Source organism: Anabrus simplex, chromosome 1 (assembly GCF_040414725.1).
Source record: "Anabrus simplex isolate iqAnaSimp1 chromosome 1, ASM4041472v1, whole genome shotgun sequence".
Taxonomy (NCBI): Eukaryota; Metazoa; Arthropoda; class Insecta; order Orthoptera; family Tettigoniidae; genus Anabrus; species Anabrus simplex.
The window spans coordinates 1,123,286,752-1,123,308,688 of NC_090265.1; the positions used below are offsets into that span (position 1 = coordinate 1,123,286,752).

Below are 21,937 nucleotides of genomic sequence, written 5' to 3' on the forward strand. Positions count from 1 at the left end.
CTTTATTTCAGTAACTTTATTTTTTTTTTTTGTTTTCAATTGTAATGTCTACTTATATTGCTACGATGGGATGGGGAATTACCGAAACTGGGAAGATATTGGTCGTCGTCTTAATTAAGACACAACCACAGCATTCACCTGGAGTTAAATTTGGAAACCACAGTAAACTTCTTTCAGGACTACCGACAGTGGGGTTCGAACTTACCTTCTCCAGAATGCAAGCTCACAGCTGCACGACTCATGCCGCGTAACCAGTTTGCCAAGTAGCGTTCATCGAGTCAGCACCTGTCATCCTGAGAAGTTTTACTCCCAATTATCATTTATTGCCGGTCTTCACTGTAGTTATGCCTTGCGGAACATCCTAATACATATGCTCCCTGTGAAAACTGAACTTGGAGAATGTGTGAGCACAGTAACTGTGTCCACGATTTATTTTTTATTTTTCCTAAGTTAGACGGAGGACTGTGTTCTCATACATCAGCACATTTCTTAGATCGAAAATGTAATCGCAAGATCGGGGATTGCGATAGATGAAGTTACAGTTCGTCCCGAAAGGTAGCGCCTGCTATGCAAGTCAAGACGAAGTTCATGGAATGTCCGACAGGTGCCGAGACTAGTCAGAGTAGAGTTGCATGCAGAGGCTGGCGCGATCTGGCGTTCTAACGGAGTAAGCATCTTAACCGCCAAGCTTGAATGAAAATCCACAGCCTGTTTCCAGTCATTCCATCGGGTCAGGGATGGAAGAATGAAGCCCGCATCTAGCGGCTGCCGAAGCCTGTCGCACTCTTCTGAGGCAAAGGTTAATGACTGACAGATTAAATGAAATGATATTGAAGTGTGTTGCTCGAATGAATGATGACAGGGAAAACCGGAGTACCCGGAGATAAACCTGTCCCACCTCCGCATTGTCCAGCACAAATCTCTCATGGAGTGACCGGGATTCGAACCACGGAACCCAACGGTGAGAGACCGGCGCGCTGTCGCCTTAGAGAAGGAAAAAGGTAGGTGGGCGGTTGGAATTGAGTATGATAAAATTAAACTTTCCCTAGCGTATTCCTTTTAGAATTACTTGTTGTACCGATATTACAATGCATCAGTTATGTTCGATCCCGGTCATTGGGAGCTCAGAATTAAAATTTATATTTTCAAGTATGATTTAGAGAAAATTATGTTTTCAGTGTGTGGTTATATTTTTAATAAAAGGAGGAAAACATTGTCTAGATGTAAAATTACTCGCGAAATGCGTGGAGAGTGGAATATTTTCGTAGGGTTTAGAATTTCATTGGCAGAGATTACTCTCACTGAACCACACGATGAATTCGCATATGTACTACAACAATACTAAAATAACATCCAAAAATTCAATATTTCAATATAAGAAGCTAGGACTAGGGAACAGAAACAATTTTATGTTCTACCAGCATAATAACTACGTCCTTCGTGGAAGATTTTAATGAAGGCTTTTTGTAGGAGGATAAGTGGGGGGGAAAAAAGATGTTTTTAATGTACAGAATTTGTCTTGCTCTGTTGTACCTAAACCAGGAACTTTCTGGGTAACCCGTAGTAATCACTTATTTTTCAGGTAGTCTATATGTATATATATATATATATATATATATATAGAGAGAGAGAGAGAGAGAGAGAGAGAGAGACCGGGCCGCGCGCTCGTCCAAGTCAAACAGGATTAATGTTAATAATATTACCATTAGTGTTTAGTTTATTTATTTATTTATTTATTTATTCATTCATTTATTTATTTATTTATTTATTCACTTCCCGACACTCTATGGTTCCCGAAGCACGGTATTCAGTGTTCATTTTAAATGTGGATTTTTTTCAGGTCTCCGCTCCCCTTCTCCTCATACTCAACGCAGTAAAATAATACAATGTTACCTCATTGCCCAAATAGTTGCATTCGCGAAGCAATATTCACGCCACCATGATATTGCTTATTGGAAAATTCGCTTTCACAAGCTATGACAGGAATTATAACATGGATATTCGTTGTTCTGAAAGGAATGTTCAACTACTCCTACGATGAAGACATAATAATAATAATAATAATAATAATAATAATAATAATAATAATAATAATAATAATCCCATTTCTTCACACAGGGTCGGGGATGAGAGGAGATAAATTTATATGGCATTTATACGGCCGGGTGCCCTTCTTGACGTCAAACTTAGTTGAGGATCTAATGAAGATGATGATGGTGGATTAAACTAGGCAAGGAGATGGAAAGAATCGGATGTGGCATGTGAATATGGATTGTCCCGGCATTTGTCCGAAAGTGAAAATGTGAAACCAAAGAAGACCATTCACGGGACAGCCAACAGTGGGATTTGAATCCATGTGTCTCCCGAATGCGGAGCTTGGCTCCATACCAGTTGCGCGTTAGCACGCGCGTCCACTTTGCTCGGTAAATAATAATAATAATAATAATAATAATAATAATAATAATAATAATAATAATAATAATAATAATAATAATAATAATAAATGTTTTAGAAATTAGTTTATTTTGCTGTTTTTTACGGTTGTATTCGGAAGAGTTCCATCAGCAGCTACTATAAAAGGTCCAGCCCTCTTATCACTGGGACGGTCAGGAACTGTATGATTAGCATAGTCCACTGCTCTGCGACTTCCGAAATTTCATATGCAGCGATGCGACTGAAACATCTCATATCATCTCTCTCGCGGGAGATTGATGTGGGCTGTTTTTTTTTTTATTTTTTTTTATTTTTTTTTAATTGTACCGCAGTTCGTTATTGCCCATGTTATATAGCATCTAAGTGGTGTGTTCTTCTTCCAACAGATGGCGGAGCGATTCTTCTGGCGAGCCAGCAACAGCAGCAGTTCTTATTTCTGGAGACGATCGTCGAGGAAACGTCCGATGACTTGCGGAGCGAGTCTGACCGCAGCGGCCCTGTGGGTTGGCCTGACAGTGACTCGGACACAGAGAGTGTCATCCACGTCGGCCACAGCCTCGGTATGACCAGTTAATTTACTTTAATTTCTCCTAGTGCTGTAGAATTCAAAGATACAAGTCCCACCATTTAACTTCTGGCGGCCGTTATGAATGTGTTCTTGATTTCGGCTCTGTGACATGAAACTCCATCTTTTAATGTTTGAATCCTAGCGCTTACTATGGTGTTAGTCTTCATTCAGGTTTTTTACACGCCCTCACTCCAGAAATATGCTGATATGATCAATAGTCCCGGAGCACCCATTTCTACTCGAGTTCCAATCAAATGCAATTTCACACACTCTTATGAGGATAGGGTATGTATTTTAACACCTTTATGCTTTTGCTTGTTGCTTGTTGTTTAAAGGGGCCTAACATCGAGGTCATCGGCCCTTTATGCTTTTGGAGTGAACGTCTATCCATACAAACATTTCAAATAACTTTCCTCAGTCGATCTGTGTTGCACGTGCTTTTGGATGGGATGTTTTTCCATGTAATTACAGTATTCCAAATTTTTTCCCCAGTCGATCTGTACTACACAGCCAGTCATTTACGAATTTTACCAGACTTCTTACTAATTCTTCACCTGGAACATAGAAATTCTGGTCCTTCAGAGCAAAGGACTCTCGCAAAAGTGGTAAAAGTTTAAGCCATGCAACTTAAATATTTAATTTTTTTTTTTTTGCTAGTTGCTTTACGTCGCACCGACACAGATAGGTCTTATGGCGACGATGGGACAAGGAAGGGCTAGGAGTGGGAAGAAACGGCCGTGGCCTTAATTAAGGTACAGCCCTAGCATTTGCCTGGTGTGAAAATGGGAAACCACGGAAAACCATTTTCAGGGCTGCCGACAGTGGGGTTCGAACCTACTATCTCCCGAATACTGGATACTGGCCGCACTTAAAGGACTGCAGCTATCGAGCTCGGTTTAAATATTTAATGAAAAACAGATTACCCATATTGAAAATTCATATAGGGCCTAGAATAGATTATTAATTTCGTGTCCTATTGCTAGCCTGGTGCAACCCTCGAAAAGTAGACCCTCCGATGAGAGTGGGCGGCGTCTGTCGTGTATGGGAAACTGTGTTTTTGTGAAATGGGATGGAGAACAGTGTTTTGTGTGGCCACAGGACATTACCGTTTATCATTAAAATCCTGGCCTGTTGACATTTTTTGATGGATGCAGTATTTTTGTATCCGTCTCTTGGCACAGGCCAGAGCAAAGTGTAGCTTCCACCGAAGTCCCAGTCTCATCCATGGCTGTGACAATATGGAAGCTGCTTGGGTATGGGTGGTGCTGAGTAATGACATTTGGTGCACAACTAGTGTCTGAGTGTTATGAAAGGTGTTGCTCATAGGATCAGTCGTGCTGCAGTGGCACCTTCTGGTCCAGTGAGGAAAGCAATGGCAAACTACCTCACTCCTCATCTTGCCTAGTACGCCTCATTTGGGCTCTGCCATTGGTTTTTGCATTTTCCCTATAACTGCATAGCCTTTGGTGGTGCTATTTGAGGATCCAACCAGCCTCTGGGCTGATGACCTAACAGACAGACACATTAAAATCCTTCGACCCGACCCAGAATCCAACACGGGTCCCTGAAGACAGAGTGCCATGCAGTCAGGTACATGTATAATCTGCCTTTCTTTCTGATGAGTCACTATTTTCTTGTCTTCGTTCACTTTTTCCTTACCCCATTTCCTGCCCTGTATGTCTTTCATTAGCAAAATGTTACTACTGACCTTTGGTGTTTCGCGGGGAAATGTAGGATGCAGTGATTATGGATCTTGTCAACCCTAGCACGCAATCTTCAGGTAAGAGAAGCCATAGAACCGCGGCGAATGGATGGCCCCCTGCTCCAACTACGAAACCTTACGTGTTTAATTAGCTTTTACTTTCAATATTCGTTTTCCTGGTTGATTCGCTGGAAATCTCACCTGTAGTTGGTGACTGGAACTGGCATTTTACCGAGTGATGATTGATGATTGGTCTACAGTTAAACCTAAAGATATAGATCGTATTCGTAAGTCGTGCGATTCACACGTGGCTTGTAAGTTTCCTGATTGATAACTGATCGACATCTGTGTTCTTAGAAAAAATAACTTGGAAAAGGGAGTACACAATGAGAACAATTCCGACCCCTCCGAGAATGAAATATACTCAACAAATAAAGATGAAGATGATGATCCTTGTTGTTTAAAGGGCCCTAACATGTAGTTCATCAGCCCAAAAACAAATGAAGACCCTGAGAAGGCAATCACTAACCTTTACATACCTAAATACCGTCGCTGTTAGAAGAAAACAAAATCTGGTAAATAGATATTTAGCAACCTAGTACACCTACATGTAATGAAAACGTAAGGCACATACGCCGTGTTCCTCGGGGAGTCACATTTTTTTTCTTTACTTTACGTCGCACCGACACAGATAGGTCTTATGGCGACGATGGAATAGGAAAGGTCTAGGAATAGGAAGAAAGCGGCCGTGGCCTTAATTAAGGTACAGCCCCAGCATTTGCCTGGTGTGAAAATGGGAAACCACGGAAAACCATTTTCAGGGCTGCCTATCAGTGGGGTTCGAAAAGATGGTCCAGGATCACTACGAATCTGTCAGCTTAGGATGGTAAAGAGTCAAAAGTACGAAGTTACATGTAAAAAGTACAGCGTTTCGCAACCTCCTGCTGACCGTTTACGGAGATCGGAAGCTGCGGTAGGAAGCGCTTATACTGTATGCAACCAAACATCCAACGAGACTCACGGCATAATGTTTTGCAAGTTATCGAACGATACATGTGTACAAACACGAGAATATGTACACAAGACATTGCTCTTGGTTTGTTTAATGTTAAGTTTTTAATTTTCATGTGGCGAAGAACACGCAATAAAATGCCGTAGATTAAGTCAAACGAAACAGTTTTACTGGACCGAGCGTTTTGACTGTTTACAGTAGTTCGGGTTGCACAGCTGTACGTACGCGTTCTAAAAAAGGCGAATTCGAATCATACCATCGGCAGGCCATGTTCCACGTTTTCCCATTTTGATACAAGGCAAATGCTGGGGCTATAACACGGCCGCTCTCTTCCTAGTCCTAACTGTTCCCGAAAACCTGTATGTCATGGCGCGACCTTAAACAAGAAGACTTGCCGGGCTGGGTAGCTCAGGTGGTAGAGCGCTGGCCTTCTATTAACAAGCCAAAAAACAAAAACAAAAAAAGACTGTTAAGAACATTAATGCATCACAAGAAAGACCCCATACATACATACATACATACATACATACATACATACATACATACATACATAGATACATATTAATTATAGGCTTATATCTTTCAGCGTTCAGTCTGGAAGAATCCATGAATTAAACTTAGCACCTCTGCAGTCCTCTATTTTCAACTAGTTCTGTAACGTTAATTGCGCACACCTTCAAATAATTGAAAACTGCATCTATCCATCGTCACTTCGGTCTCTTTCTACTTTCTCTTACTCTCCATGGTCGAGTCTATTATTCTCCTAGGGCACCTGTCCTCCATTCGTCTTACGTGGTCCCACCATCGAACCCGATTCATACACATAGAGTTCATTCTTAGCTTTCATCTCCACATTTCAGGTGCGTGCCTGTTATTGTTTCCATCTGTTTGTGCCAGCTGTTATTCATATTACTGTACTTTCAGTTCTTAACCGGCTCCTTAGTTGAACTCACGAGCCTGAGTGAATCCCTTTGTAGCACGTGATTAAGACTAATATCTTGGACGAGTAGAGACATACCTTTACAACAAGACTGTTTCGTGTTGTTTTGTCTATGCCACCTGATTATTCGTCCTCCGCATCAGAAGAAAAGTTCAAAGTTGTTTGTAGAAATAGAGAAGAAAGAGTGGCTCAGACGATTGAGGCGCTGGCCTTCTGACTCCAACTTGGCAGGTTTGATTCTGGCTCAGTCCGGTGGTATTTGAAGGTGCTCAAATACATCAGCCTCGTGCCGGTAGACTTACTGGCCCGTAAAAGAACTCCTGAGGGACAAACTTCCGGCAAATCGGCGTCTCCGAAAAACTTCAAAAGTAGTTAGTGGGACGTAAAAACAATACAATTATTATTTATAGAGAATAAACGTTTCAGAATATTTATATTCTGTAATTACCTCCTATTCCTAAGATCAAAATATATTCATAAGTGTACGACACAGTGTGCATGAAAGTAGACTCCGGGATACTTGATAGCGTTTCTGGAAGACTATATTTCACCAGTTCCGTGTTGTAGGGGTAATTTGTCTGCCTGTTACCATAAACCGCTGGTTCGATTTTCGGCTCTTCGAAGAATTGTAATATTGGTCTGAGGACTGGAATGGGGTTCACTCACGCTCGTGACCTCAACTGAGGAACTGGTAAAGAAAGTCTGCCTCCTGCTTACCTAACCGGGTAACATTCGTCTTGACAGACTATCTCTCATACAAACTTGAACGGAAAGTATTCTGGCAATAGAATTGGTGTGATTTCTAAAAAATCTCGTGAATCAGCAATAATAGTCACTGTGTAATCTTGTGGATAAACATTCATAATAATTTTTCTGCGAAGGAATTAATGCAAACATATTTTAAATCTTAGATTATTAACCATTAAATTATTTATTTCTAATACCCATTTCTTCTTTAGACTAAAGAGTCCTTTAACAAAATAATTTTCATTTTAATATAAATGATTAAGAATAGAACCCAAGATTCTGTTTATACTTTCCATAATCATGAGTTACCTGTTATGACAAAGTATAGAAATTCATATCTGTATGTCTCGAAAGACAAGTGCAGCATGAATAAGACTTATAAAAAAACAGGTGAAAGTTGAATAGAAGTTGAATTCAAAAAGTGTTATTCATCCAAAGGGGAATATCTTTTTTTTTTTTTTTTTGCTATTTGTTTTACGTCGCACCGACACAGATATGTCTTACGGCGACGATGAGATGGGAAAGGCCTAGGAATTGGAAGGAAACGGCCGTGGCCTTAATTAAGGTTCAGCCCCGGCATTTGCCTGGCGTGAAAATGGGAAACCACGGAAAACCATCTTCAGGGCTGCCGGCAGTGGGGCTCGAACCCACTATCTCCCGATTACTGGATACTGGCCGCACTTAAGCGATTGCAGCTATTGAGCTCGGTAAGGGGAATATCTAAACTATTGTATAAATGGTTCAAAATTATATGAACCGATTTCTAAATAGTCAAGCAAACAGATTGTCACACTCTAACCGCCATTGGGATTGTTCCCCCGAGGGCCTATTAATAATTCTATTACTCTAATATCATTAACAAAGAACCCCCGTGTGAAATTTCAGCTATAGGGAGTGTGAGAATTAGTAACGAATGAGCTGGAGAGTCAGTCAGGGTTTTTGCTTTTATAGAGAGACATTTGGTTAAGTTCATCGAAACATTGAACAGTAGGCTCATAACTTGCTCTCTTTCCTGAATCAACATCCTCTGGTTGACTGGAGGATATCTCTTATCGTACGGTAGTGAAATCGAACCCACGCCCTTTCGTGTTAATAACGCACGTGGCTAGGGAGTCTGTAGCAATAATATTAATAATAATAATAATAATAATAATAATACATGTTGTTATCTCCTATTTCATATTGACTTCACCAGTTGTTCTCCTCCCACAAATCGAGTTCTAAAGGTGTTGGGCTATTATAGAGTTAACCAAGGAACACCACTTAGGGGCAGACTCGGACGAATGTCATGCTATTTGAACTTGTGTCTGGAATGCGAGCTCTGATGACTAATGATGTGACTGTGATCCTTTGCAATGCCCACGCTTTGCAGGAAGGATGTCACAGCCTACAGTAATGTCATTCAGTAGTGCGATCTGCACTGCCCAGTGAGTGTCCTAGTGGCGTTTTTCTACGAACTTGGAAATTTGAGGTGAGCTATTTCAAAGATTGTGTGCTATGCTATCCTCAGGCGGAGACACATGTTGTATTTAATTCTTAAAAATAATAACATGACGCTAGATCACGTTTAAAAAAATGTAAGACTGTTGTGTACTGCTACAAATCTAGAACATCCTCAAGGAAAAACTGACCTTTAATTTTCAGATATTCGCTTCGTGACGAATCACGACCTAAGATACTGAAATAAACACGAATTCTAAATTAATATTTATATTCTGTTCCTTCTGAACGAATAGTTCTTCAGTTTAATAAACTTATAACTGTGAAAATGAGTCATTTTCAACAATCCATTCGTAATTTGTGCATTTTCACTATAACTTTTTTGATAGGTCCAAACTCGGAATGCTTTCAATCGCTAAACCATCTGCCTTTTTAATATCGGTTTCAATAATTATGCCCTATGATATCAGCCCCGCGGTCTAGGGCTAGTAAGTATGCCCAGTGGTTTAGTTGGGCCGGAACGCCGTTCCGGAAAATATTTTGCCGCTTTAGAATGACGTAACATTTTATATTCAGTAAGAATATCGTATAATCTATACATAGCGCTGAAACGTCATGGGTGTACAATGAGATCTACGCCGAAAAGAGAAATAGGCTGCTGGTTGCAAGATCAAGCGGACTTATTTTTATAAGCATCGTTGGACCCCTTGTGCATATATTTAACCCACAACCATATGTCAAGTCATGGCTACGAAAGGGGAAACGTTCAGCTGATGAAACAACTTGTCGGAAACATAAGGCCGCTGATTTTGACACCTAATACGAGTCCATTTGGAAATTGCTGAATTAATGAGGTGAGTTCCTGTAAACATTTTGTTCCAACTACATCACTGAGTATGCCTCTAACCTAGAAGTCTCGGATTCTATTTCCGACCAGGTCAGGTATTTTTGGCTGGATTTGAGAGCTGGTTCGAGGTTCACTCAGACTACGTGAAATCGTTTGAGGTGCTAATTGACAGTTGATCTAGAAAGCCAAGAATATCGACCAAGAGGAATCGTCCGACTGATGACGAGTCACCTCGAAATCCGCAGGCCTTCGTGCAGAGCATCGGTCGCTTCGTAGTTAAGGCTCCTCTGGGCTGTAGTGTCATGGAGTTGGTTTGTTTTGTTTAGTAGACCGAGCCAGTGGCTGCGCGGTTTGGGACACTTAGCTTGCATTCGGGAGATATTGGGTTGAAACCCCACTGTCGGCAGCCCTGAACAGTTCTCCGTTGTTTCCCATTTTCACACTAGGCTGTACCTTAATTAACGCCACAGCCGCTTCTTTCACTCCCCTATCCCTTTCTTGTCGGTGCGACGTAAAGCAAATTGTAAAAATTAAATGTAAAAGTTTAGTAGTGTTGTTGTTTTTGTTATACAGGGATAGCCGGGTTGTGCTCTAGGCTGTGCATTATTCTAATTAGTATACAGTGGGCCAAAGCAGGAAATGACAATTTCTCCATTAATTTTAGCTGTGTCTAAAAGCTGTGCAAAATATGATTTCCTATCTGTTATGTTTCATGCCTTTTTACCTTACGAGAAATAATAGACTATTGCGTTTTTTACAAACTCTTGTGCTAATCCCATGGTTGCGAGTTCAGTAACCTGTCAACGACGGTTAGTAGAGCTAGTCTTCAGTATATCTATATCAAACCCAGCATTTTTGCAACCTGTATATTTACGATGGTTATATAGAACAGAAAGTGAAGGAAATCGAAAAATAATTTGGAGAAAGTATCACAGTCCAGAGAGAGGTAATCAAAAACCTGAGATTTGCCCATGTTATTGTTATTTTATTTGAGTCAACGGAAGATTTGAAGAAATTACTGAATTGTATGAATACAGTCTTGGGGAAGGAGTAGCTTACAATATAAAAATAAATGCATAACAGAAGTAATGGAATGTAGTCAAACGAAGTCGGGCGATGCAGGAAATATTAGACCTATATTATGAAAGGAGGTAGGTAAATATTGTTACTTGGATTGTAGAATAACTTACGATGACAGAAGTGGATGACATAAAATGCAGACTGGCACAATCAAGCAAGGTCTTTCTTCAGAAAAAAAAAATGTCCACATCGAACATAGATAGGTGTAGAAATATGTTTCTGAAGACTTTAGTGTGGAGCATGGCACTGTATGGAAGTGAAACATGGGCAATAACTTTGCAGAAATAAAGAAAATAGTAGCTCTTGAAATGTGGTGTAACAGCGGAAGAATACTGAACTGTAGGTGAGCATATTTGATCTCTAATTAAGAGATACTGAACAGAGGTGGTGAGAGAAGAGCTATTTGGTGAAATTTGAATAGAAGAAGGAAAAAATTGGTAGGCCATATCTTGAGAAACACAGGGCTTGTTCAGTTTGTTTTTGAGGGAAGTGTATTTGGGTGGGTGTTGCAGTCACGTAGAAATAGAAAAGTTGTTTGCTTTACGTCGCAACGACACAGATAGGCCCTAGGTAGACGATGGGATAGGAAGTGGGAAGGAGGTGACCGTGGTCTTAAAAACAAACCCAGCATTTACCTGGTGTGAAAATGGGAAATCACGGAAATCAATCTTCAAAGCTGCTGACAGTGGGGTTGGAAGTTGACAGCTACGTCACCCAAACCATGCAGCCACTCGCTCGGTAAATGGAAACATTAGCACTTGACAGTGTGACATGAAAGTTGTATCAAACCAGTCTATGGAGTGATTACCCAAACAACAACAACAACAACAACAAATATATATCTTTGTATACAGTTATCATGCAGTGAACTGAAAAGTATCTAGAACTTGTCCCATTGCTGAAAAGGGCATATTCAAAAGGATCATCATGGGATATTTGACTTTCCATCGAAGCAGTCAACTTTGCGTTTTAGTTTCCAGCATTTTACTCTCCAAGTTCTTAAAAGGAATCCACTTTCATAAGGAATGCGAGCGCCTTGCAGGCAATGGAATTGCCAGAGGTATGTGTTCAAGGGTTTACACAACTTTTGGTGAAAGGTACTTCGCTACTTTCGCCTTGATCTGATCTCAGTCCTGCATAGTGATTGTGCCACCTTCGTTGTCTATTAGTTTCCCGCCCGGGGTTCGATCCTGGTCCTATCATGTGATGGTCAAACCCTGAAATGAATTTTAATACGAATATGCACTGAGACGCGTGAGGACAATAACTGAAAAGGATTTCACGTTCGGTCAAACTAAATGTGAACTCCCCGTATTTTCTTACGTCATCTCTTTGTGGATCCCTGCAAAATAAATTACAAGTACCGGTACGCATATCAGTAAAGATACATACCACTGCCACATAGGTTATGAGTGTGAGGACATAGACTTCAAAGTCTCCAAGTATAGTAAGTCCCTAAGGTGAGGCTGTGGCAATAATAATAATAATAATAATAATAATAATAATAATAATAATAATAATAATAATAATTCGAATGGGGATGTATCGGATTCACGGCCGCAAGCATTGGCGTAAATAGGTACATCAGGCTGTGTTACATGGCTACTTACATGCGCGGGGTTAATGTGATGATCAGATTTGTTCTCCTACAAGCGTTCACTTTCCCACCTTGAATACATTACTCTAATCACCATATTCATGGACAAAATAATGTTATTTTTGTGTGGATATTTTTTAAATAATGGTAGGCCTACTAAACAACTCGCCTGAACGACGCTCGGTCGCCTTACATCTTGAGTCGCTCCCAATAAGCCTTTTAAAATTCGACATTGGCAACGTTTTACTTTTTGCTATTCTGAAGAGAAGCCGTTGATTGTCCATTTGCCTGGCCGAGGCGGTAAAGACGTGCTCTGTTCGCCCGGAAGAATGTGGGTTCGAATCCCCGTCAGGAAGTCGTAAAATTTAAGAAACGAGATTTCCATTTCCGGAGGAGCACATGGCCCAGGTTCACTCAGCCTACACCAAACATGAGTACCAGGTTAATTCCTGGGGGTAAAGGCGGCCGGGCATAGGTCTAACCACTCTACCCCATCAAGTGCAGAGGTTACGAATAGTGGAAACCTTTACCTTCCTCCCCTCCAAGGGCCTTCATGGCCTGTAACGGAGATGACTTTGCTTTTTGCTTTTGCATTGATTGTCCATTTGTCGCGACATTTTACAAACGAAGGGCATTTCAATCAATCACTGCTGATCTGCATTTAGGGCAGTCGCCCAGGTGGCAGATCCCCTCTCTCTTGTTTTCCTAGCCTTGTCTTCAACGATTTCAAAGAAATTGGAAATTTATTGAACATCTCCCTTGGTAAATTATTCCAATCCGTAACTCCCCTTCCTATAAACGAATATTTGCCCCAATTTGTCCTCTTGAATTCCAACTTTATCTTCATATTGTGATCTCTTCTACTTTTAAAGACACTACTCAAAACTGATACTGTATAGGCTTTTGGGCTTATGCCGCGTCAAGAAAATAAGGTCAAATTCTTAACGTTTCGCAGAGCACCAGTATAATGTCTATAAGTACGGGCCGTGAAAGCATCAATGGCAACTACTCAAAACTTCTTAGTCTACTAATGTCATTCCACGCCATCTCTCCACTGACAGCTCTGAACATACCACTTAGTCGAGCAGCTCGTCTTCTTTCTCCCAGTTCTTCCCAGCCCAAACTTTGTAACGCTACTCTTTTGTCGGAAATCACCCAGAACAAATCGAACTACTTTTCTTTGGATATTTTCCCGTTCTTGAATCAAGTAATACTGGCGAGGGTCCCATACACTGGAACCATACTGTAGTGTGGGTCTTACCACAGACTTAGATGCCCTCTCCTTTACATCCTTACTACAACCCCTAAACGCCCTCATAACCATGTGCAGAGATCTGTACCCTTTATTTACAATAATATTTATGTGATTACTCCAATGAAGATCTTTCCTTGTATTAACACCTAAATACTTGCAATGATTCCCATATAGGACTTTCACCCCATCAACGCAGTAATCAAAACTGTGAGGACTTTTCCTATTAGTGAAACTCACAACCTGACTTTTAAGCCCGTTTATCATCATACCATCGCGTACTTTCCATCTCACAACATTTTTTTTTTTTTTTTTTTTTACATTTGCCTGGTGTGGAAATGCCGGCCCCGTGATGTAGGCGTAGCGTGCCTGTCTCTTACCCGGAGGCCCCGGGTTCGATTCCCGGCCAGGTCAGGGATTTTTACCTGGACCTGAGGGCTGGTTCGAGGTCCACTCAGCCTACGTGATTAGAATTGAGGAACTATCTGACGGTGAGATGGCGGCCCCGGTCTAGAAAGCCAACAATAACGGCCGAGAGGATTCGTCGTGCTGACCACATGACGCCTCGTAATCTGCAGGCCTTCGAGCTGAACAGCGGTCGCTTGGTAGGCCAAGGCTCTTCAAGGGCTGAAGTGCCATGGGGTTTGGTTTGATTTGGTGTGAAAGTGGGAAACCTCCGAAAACCATCTTCAGGGCTGCCGACAGAGGGATTCGAACCCACTATCTTCCGGATGCAAGCTCACAGTTGTGCCCCCCTAACCGCACAGCCAACTCGCCCGGTGCTCTCACAACATTATCGAGGTCATTTTGCATTTTCTCACAATCTTGTAACGTATTTATTACTCTATACAGAATAACATCATCTGCAAAGAGTTTTATCTCTGATTCCACTTCATTACTCGTATCATTAAGAAAACATAAAGGTCCAACAATACTGCCTTGAGGAATTTCTCTCTTAATTTTTACAGGGTCAAATAAAGCTTCGCCTACTCTAATTCTCTATTGTTTAGAAATATAGCCACCCATTCAGTCACTCTTTTGTCTAGTCCAGTTGCACTCATTTTTGCCAGTAGTCTCCCATGATCTACCCTATTAAATGCCGTAGAGGTCCGCTCTTCTCAGCACAACCTTTTCAGATGTTCACTCTTTGATTTTGTTTTCGTTTATGTGTGTAGAAACCACTTAGATAAATCAAACGGCACCTCAAGCCGGGTATCGACTGCGCGCGGCTGCCGCGCGTATCTGTTCGAACGCGGCAAACTCTTTCGTTTGTGTTACGCGTAACGCCATGTTTGTGATGCCAGAGTCGAGCGCGGCAGTCGCGCGCGGCAGGTGATCGACACTGGTTTCTCAGTACTCGCGCGGACACTGTGAGTATTGCACGTGCAGATGACCTTAGATGTTAGACCCCTATAAACAACAAGCAATCAGGCGTATTATAATGAAAAAGATCCATACATCACACAAAGTATCCACAGTCTCTTCTTTTTCTTTTCTATTTGCTTTACGTCGCACTGACACAGATAGGTCTTATGGCGAGACGATAGGACAGGAAAGGCCTAGGAATGTGAAGGAAGCGGCCGTGGCCTTAATTAAGATACAACCCCAGCATTTGCCTGGTGTGAAAATGGGAAACCACGGAAAACCATTTTCAGGGCTGCCGATAGTGGGATTCGAACCCACTGTCTGCCGGATGCGAGCTCACAGCTGTCTCAACGGAACGAACACAGCGCACTGTGCCGGGACAAAAGACCGCTCCGATTTGGCTCGACCCGCAGTCGATACCCGGCTTCACACGACGTGTTACTACGCTGGATTCCAGAGCTACACTAATTGTTAGACGCGCGATACGATGGTTGTAAATGAAATGGCGTATGGCTTTTAGTGTCGGGAGTGTCCGAGGACATGTTCGGCTCGCCAGGTGCAGGTCTTTTGATTTGACTCCCGTAGGCGACCTGCGCGTCATGATGAGGATGAAATGATGATCGACACATACACCCAGCCCCTGTGCCAGCGAAATTAACCAATTAAGGTTAACATTCCCGACCCTGCCGGGAATCGAACCCTGGACCCCTGCGACCAAAGGCCAACACGCTAACCATTTAGCCATGGAGCCGGACACGATGGTTGTAATACCTCAAGACGATGTCATGCCGAAGTGAGAATCTTGTCAGATACATTTTAGTCCTTCCCCTTTACAATCAGATACTGAACAGTGCCTTCGGACGAGTTGTCTGGAAATTATTGCTTTCTTTGCTGGCAGGACCTAGTGTTTACAGTGCACTATGTCTTCTGGTATGGGCTAGAGCAATTTTGTTACTTTCATTGATCTGTCTCTATCTTATCCTTGGCTTTGACAATATGAAAGTGACTGAGGTATGAGCGATGCTACTAATGCCATGCAGCCAGTCCCTGCTATGAATGGTGTGAAACTGTTGCTCTTAGGGTCGGTTGGTGCATGCATTTCAGTGGACTTGGCAGACTGATGTGTAATAGCAACTTCTGGCTTGGTAAGGAAAGCAACGGGAAACTACCTCACTCCTCATTTCCCTAGTGCCGGTACAGCTGATGGCGGAACTGTTGTGGATCCAACCAGCCTTAGGGCTGAAGACTGAACATACAACCCTCATTGTCCCGCGTTCGGTTCCAAAACTATAGACGTATACTGCGTCAATATTAATACCATCTGGTTCCTTGGCTGAATGGCCAGCATCTAGGCATTCCTTCAGTGGACCACGAGTTCGATTCCCGGTCGAGTCGTGGATTTGAGCCGCATTCGGTTAATTCTTCTGATTCTCGGTCTGGATGTTTGCATCTCTACACTCCTTTTCATAAACACACAGCAGACCACACTATCAACCACTACAAAAGCACACAATAGTGAATGCATCCCCCCGCACAGGGTTGGCGTCAGGAAGGGCATCTGATTAGAAACGGGGACAAATCCCTATATGCGGCACACAGCCTTTTGATAGACTTTCGTCCTGGGCCGCTGTCTTTTGTATCAGACAGTTCCTCAGTTAGTCGAGTGAATGCCGTTCCAGCCCTCGCCCCAGAATTGAAGTCCGTTGGCTGCTCTGAGATGACCCCACAACCTTAATAGGTTTATGCGTTCAGTCTCCTGCATCGAGTTTATTCCTAATCTGTAGCCTTCATCCCCTCATTCCTAATACCATTCTGCCATTGTTCTCGCTTGTTTGTACAGCCTGCCATTAAGACTAAAGTCGTCGGCCTTGGCCAAACTTATTACTACATTTCCATCCAGTTGAATAGCTCCCTGCCTTTGTATGTTTACATTTCAGTAAATTGGTCCAGGTATGGAACTACAAAGGTGGAAGATTAAAGCCATGTTCAACCAAGGTTCTCTCTTTCTCTCAGTTCCCATTTGCATCCGTAAGGTGAGGTGAATAACAAGCTCTAAGACGCAACGTATTGCTTGATGACCTTTCCAATGACAAATTCTTCGGAGACATTATCATACTTTCGCTATCTGAGTGGGAATGAAGCTTGTTGTCATCTATTGAGATCATTGTGGTCGATGATGCAATATTTTCCTGACCTCATGTGTCGATGACTAATTCTCATGTTGTGTTTACTTACTCACACATTTCTCATCACAGTTGTGAACATTTCTTAGTTTTTGTGTTTGTAGAAAGAGAGGCTATATTTGCATTTTATGGTTACTTAAATTATCTTCCTGATACTTTTTATGTACCTCAAGTGTCTCGACTGTCAGTCTGCCAACTTTTATTAGCTCGCTCACTAGTCTGCTCTGATGAAACTGCACTGCCCTGCATAGTGGTTCACTTTTAGCTCACGTACCATGAGTAGACTAGGAAATTGCACCATCCCTACATCGGACGTCCGAACCTCGTCGATCCTGTCCGCAGCTATTCTGTGCATGCCTTTCTGTCACCTCAGCAAACAACCCCAGGGCGATAGAGCCCTGAAGGGCTGTGGCCTACCAAGGGACTGCTCCTCAGCCCGAAGGCCTCCGGTTTACGAGGAACCGCGTGGTCGGCCTTGTTTCTGGGCTTCCTCACTTTCAGATAGCTCTTCAGATGTTCTCACGTAGTCCGAGTGAATATCAAACCGGCCCTCAGATCCAGGTAAAAATAAATCCCTGGCCTAGTCGAGAAACGAACCCGGGGCCTCCATGTGAAAGGCAGGCTTGCTATCCCTAGACCGCAGGGCCGGAACTGTGCACTATGACACCATCATAATCATGTTTTTGTTTTACGCCCCACTATCAACTTTTAGGGGTTTCAAAGACGCCGAAGTGCCACATTATTGTTTCACAGGGGGTTCTTGATCAAAGAATTAAGTATCTAAATTTTGTTGTTACTGTTTAACGTCACACTAACTCAGTTTCTCGGTGACATTGGAATATGAAAGGTCTAGTACTAGGAAGAAAGTGGCTTGGTTTAATTGAGGTACCCGACATTTGCCTGGTGTTAATATGAGAAACCACGGAAACCATCTTCATTGCTGAATGACGAACCCTGCAATTCTGGAATGGAAGCCTTCAGTTACACGACCCGTACCACAGAGCCAACTCCCTTAGTAGGTTTTTTATGTACTATGAACGGGTTACTGTTTGTATAATTGAGGCAGTCAAGTGGCAGAGCACCTCGGCTAACAATAGTCAGTCAATGTAATGTTATAGTTGATACGTTTTAAGGACGTAGGCTATCACATTTTGTTTTCTTCGAGCTCGGTGATATTAGAGCAACTGCCTGCCTTATGATTTCCTTTTCCTTCTCCTTCATTCTTCCAATGATAGCGGTGTCCTCATTTCGATAGTCTTCACAATCTTCCTGATCAATAGTGGCTAATGACCGTGTAGATCTCAACAACTTTGAGTACCTTGACGACTGAACAACAGAGGCTATCGCCGTTGATGGACTTGTCAATACAGTATAATCTTAAATTCGCGAATATCTCCATTATTACAGCTCAGAAGGTAAAAAAGTGCGAGACATAAAAGATACATACAATATTTTAAAATAGATCTATAATTGTCGTTATACGCATTGTTTAGATAGAAATAATATTTCCAGAAATATTTGGAAGTTTATGAAAATATAATCAGGTCGGCCATGTTGGTGGTTGACTACTACTACTACTACTACTACTACTACTGCTGCTGCTGCTGCTGCTGCTGCTGCTGCTGCTGAAGGGGGAGGCGGACCTCTTAGATGGTGACGATGTCTCTCAGGCCGGGAAATTTGTATAGGAGGAGATGTGCGGAGAAAGTCAGAGGGTTGGCGGCCGTGGCGTATACTAACAATTGACCCGACATTCGCCTTAGTACAGGAGAATGGAAAACCACGGGAAACCATTCTCAGGCCAGCCGGCGGTAGGGACCAGCCTCTCTCTGTCTCCCGGGTACCGAGGGAGCCACGGTAGAGCCGTGACCACACCACCTCTGCTCGGTTGGCAGGTCGGAGTGCAGAGCTGTCGGACCACGGGCTAGCCGTGGCCACTAGTGGGCCGAGACCGACAATGCATCCGCCGACCGCCATGGTGGTTATGGTAAATGGAGAAAATAAATCGGATTCGCTGCAAGAGTGAAAGTATGAATATGGGATCGATCAGTGTGTCACATACCAGTAGTTGTCAGAACATGTATAAACCAGAGGAACTCTCCAGCTGCTTCCGGCCAGTATACAGGCAGGCTGTTCTACTCGGGTAGGTAACTCCCTTAGCTCACGCGGTACGCAGCAGTAGTGCCATCTATCGGAGATGAGTGGCAGCAGTCGGTGTAATGTTATTGTTTATATATTTTATGGGTTTTCGATATTGTGCGCCTTCACATTCAGTTTTTTTTTTCGATTCTGTGATATTAGGCCACCCAATGTAAAAGGAGTCCGCCTCCGTAGCGTAACGGTTAGTGTTATTAGCTGCCGTCCTCGGGGGCCCGGGTTCGATTCCCGGTACTGCCAAAAATTTTGCCGGCCCCCGTGGTGTAGGGGTAGCGTGCCTGCCTCTTACCCGGAGGCCCCGGGTTCGATTCCCGGCCAGGTCAGGGATTTTTACCTGGACCTGAGGGCTGGTTCGAGGTCCACTCAGCCTACGTGATTAGAATTGAGGAGCTATCTGACGGTGAGATGGCGGCCCCGGTCTAGAAAGCCAAGAATAACGGCCGAGAGGAAGCGTCGTGCTGACCACACGACACCTCGTAATCTGCAGGCCTTCGGGCTGAGCAGCGGTCGCTTGGTAGGCCCAGGCCCTTCAAGGGCTGTAGTGCCATGGGGTTATGTAAAAGGAGGAGGTCTTCCTCCTTTCATGACTCCCGTTTATCTTATTCTTTAAGTGATCGTTCATTCACGATTTTTTTCTCATTTTGATGGTCATCTTCCCAGTTTTCTCTGTCGAAATGAGGTGATTACCACGCGGTAGTTCACCTTTAAGACAACTGCGACAAAAACCACTATCATTACCATTTAACACGATTGAACAATATTTCCATGTTGGCGATGCTCGGCGTTGATGTGGACTAAGCAATAAAAGTCTACATTAATGAATATTTCTGTTATCATAGCCAGTACGGTAAAACTGTGCAAGATATAAATTATCGAAACTTGATTCTCTATAACGTTTATTATGTAGCATTTAACGACAGGACCATTGAATTAAAATTTAGACTTCCTAAACTACCATTTTACCCAGCATGAATAAAATTATTTATAGCCTAGACCAGGGCCTCTCAAACTCCCAAAATCTCACGTCTGCAAACTGAGGCGCAGAGTTCCTGTGCACAGTGTATCGGTCCCACTCGGCTCGGCTAGGACCAGCGCGTCGTCTCGGCGCGACTCGGCTAAGCTCGGCTCAACTCGGCTCGAATTTGGAGCGCTACGGCTCAAGTGAGGAAGAGGGAGACAGGCGGAGCGAGCGAGACAGGCGTGGGGAAAGAGAGAGACAGCGCTGTTGTTTCAAATCGAGGAGTGGGGGTCTGCACTCTGGTCAACCAAGCGAAGTCGTCTTTTGCACCCTGCACCGCGCAATGCAACGGTGCATGCAGCCTGAGAGGCCCTGGCCTATACTGTAGCACCTTATTCCCCGACTTTACATTCCGATTTTCATTCAATTCTGTTCTCCCATTTTATCGTGGTTCGGCGTTGATATGCGGACTATGTAGTAAGAGTCCAAATTCATGAATATCCCTGTTAACTTTATAAGACATAAGTGATCGGAAATGTTTGGCCCCATGGGTAAATACAACGGCCGTAGCCGTGTTGAAACACCGGATCCCGTGAGATCTCCGAAGTTAAGCAACATTGGGCGTGGTCAGGAGTTGGATGGGTTGCCACGCGCTGTTGGTGGGGGATAAGGGAATGGAGGAGCGGAAAGGAACTGGCCACCCTACCGCAAGTAAACTCCGGCTCAGGAACACCTCTGCGGAGGTTCGGACCTGCCTTCGGGCAGAATAACCCTTACCTACCTATGGGTAAATGGTTAGCGTGCTGGCCTTTGTTCACAAGGGTCCCGGGTTCGATTCCCGGCAGGGTCGGGAATTTTAACTATAATTGATTAATTTCGTTGGCACGGGGGCTGGGCGTATGTGTCGTCTTCATCATTTTATCCTCATCACAACGCGCAGGTCGCCCATGGGTGTCAAATCAAAAGACCTGCATCTGGCGAGTCTAACTTGTCCTTGGACACTCCCGGCACTAAAAGCCATACGCCGTTTCATTTTTCTCAATAGTCGGAACTTAAGTTATGTATGTATGTATGTATGTATGTATGTATGTATGTATGTTTAGTCCTCAGCCCGAAGGCTGGTTGGATCCTCAACAGCTCCGCCATCAGCGGTCATAGATGGCCTAGGCATCACTGAATAGGCGTACTAGGGAAATGAGGAGTGAGGTAGTTTCCCGTTGCTTTCCTCACCGAGCCAGAAGTTGCTATTACATATCAGTCTGCCAAGCCCACTGAAATGCATGCACCAACCGACCCTATGAGCAATATTTTCACACCATTCATAGCAGGGACTGGCTGCAGAAGGAATGGCATTACTAGCATCGCTCATACCTCAGTCACTTTCATTTTGTCAAAGCCAAGAATAAAGCTGAGACAGATCATTGAAAGTAACAAGATTGCTCTAGTCCATACCAGAAGACATAGTGCACTGTAAACACTAGGTCCCGCCAGCAAAGGCATTTAAGTTATGTAGTATTTATTAATTAGGTCATTAACAGCATAGATATTCGAGAATTACATTTTAGGCCTTCTTAATCTGCCATTTCACTCAGCGTGAATACAGTTATTGTAGTAATTTATTCCCTGACTTTACATACCGATTGTCATTAAAGTGTG

General features: G+C 43.1%; 1 protein-coding gene across 1 annotated transcript in view; it reads left to right on the forward strand.

Moving 5' to 3' along the window:
• Positions 1 to 21,937, forward strand: part of LOC136858087 (uncharacterized) — an 880,688-nt gene that overhangs the window by 360,701 nt on the left and 498,050 nt on the right. Inside the window, exon 2 of the mRNA XM_067137359.2 lies at positions 2,820 to 2,993. Coding sequence (XP_066993460.2) covers positions 2,820 to 2,993 — 174 coding nt within the window. The remainder of the gene's footprint in view (positions 1 to 2,819; positions 2,994 to 21,937) is intronic.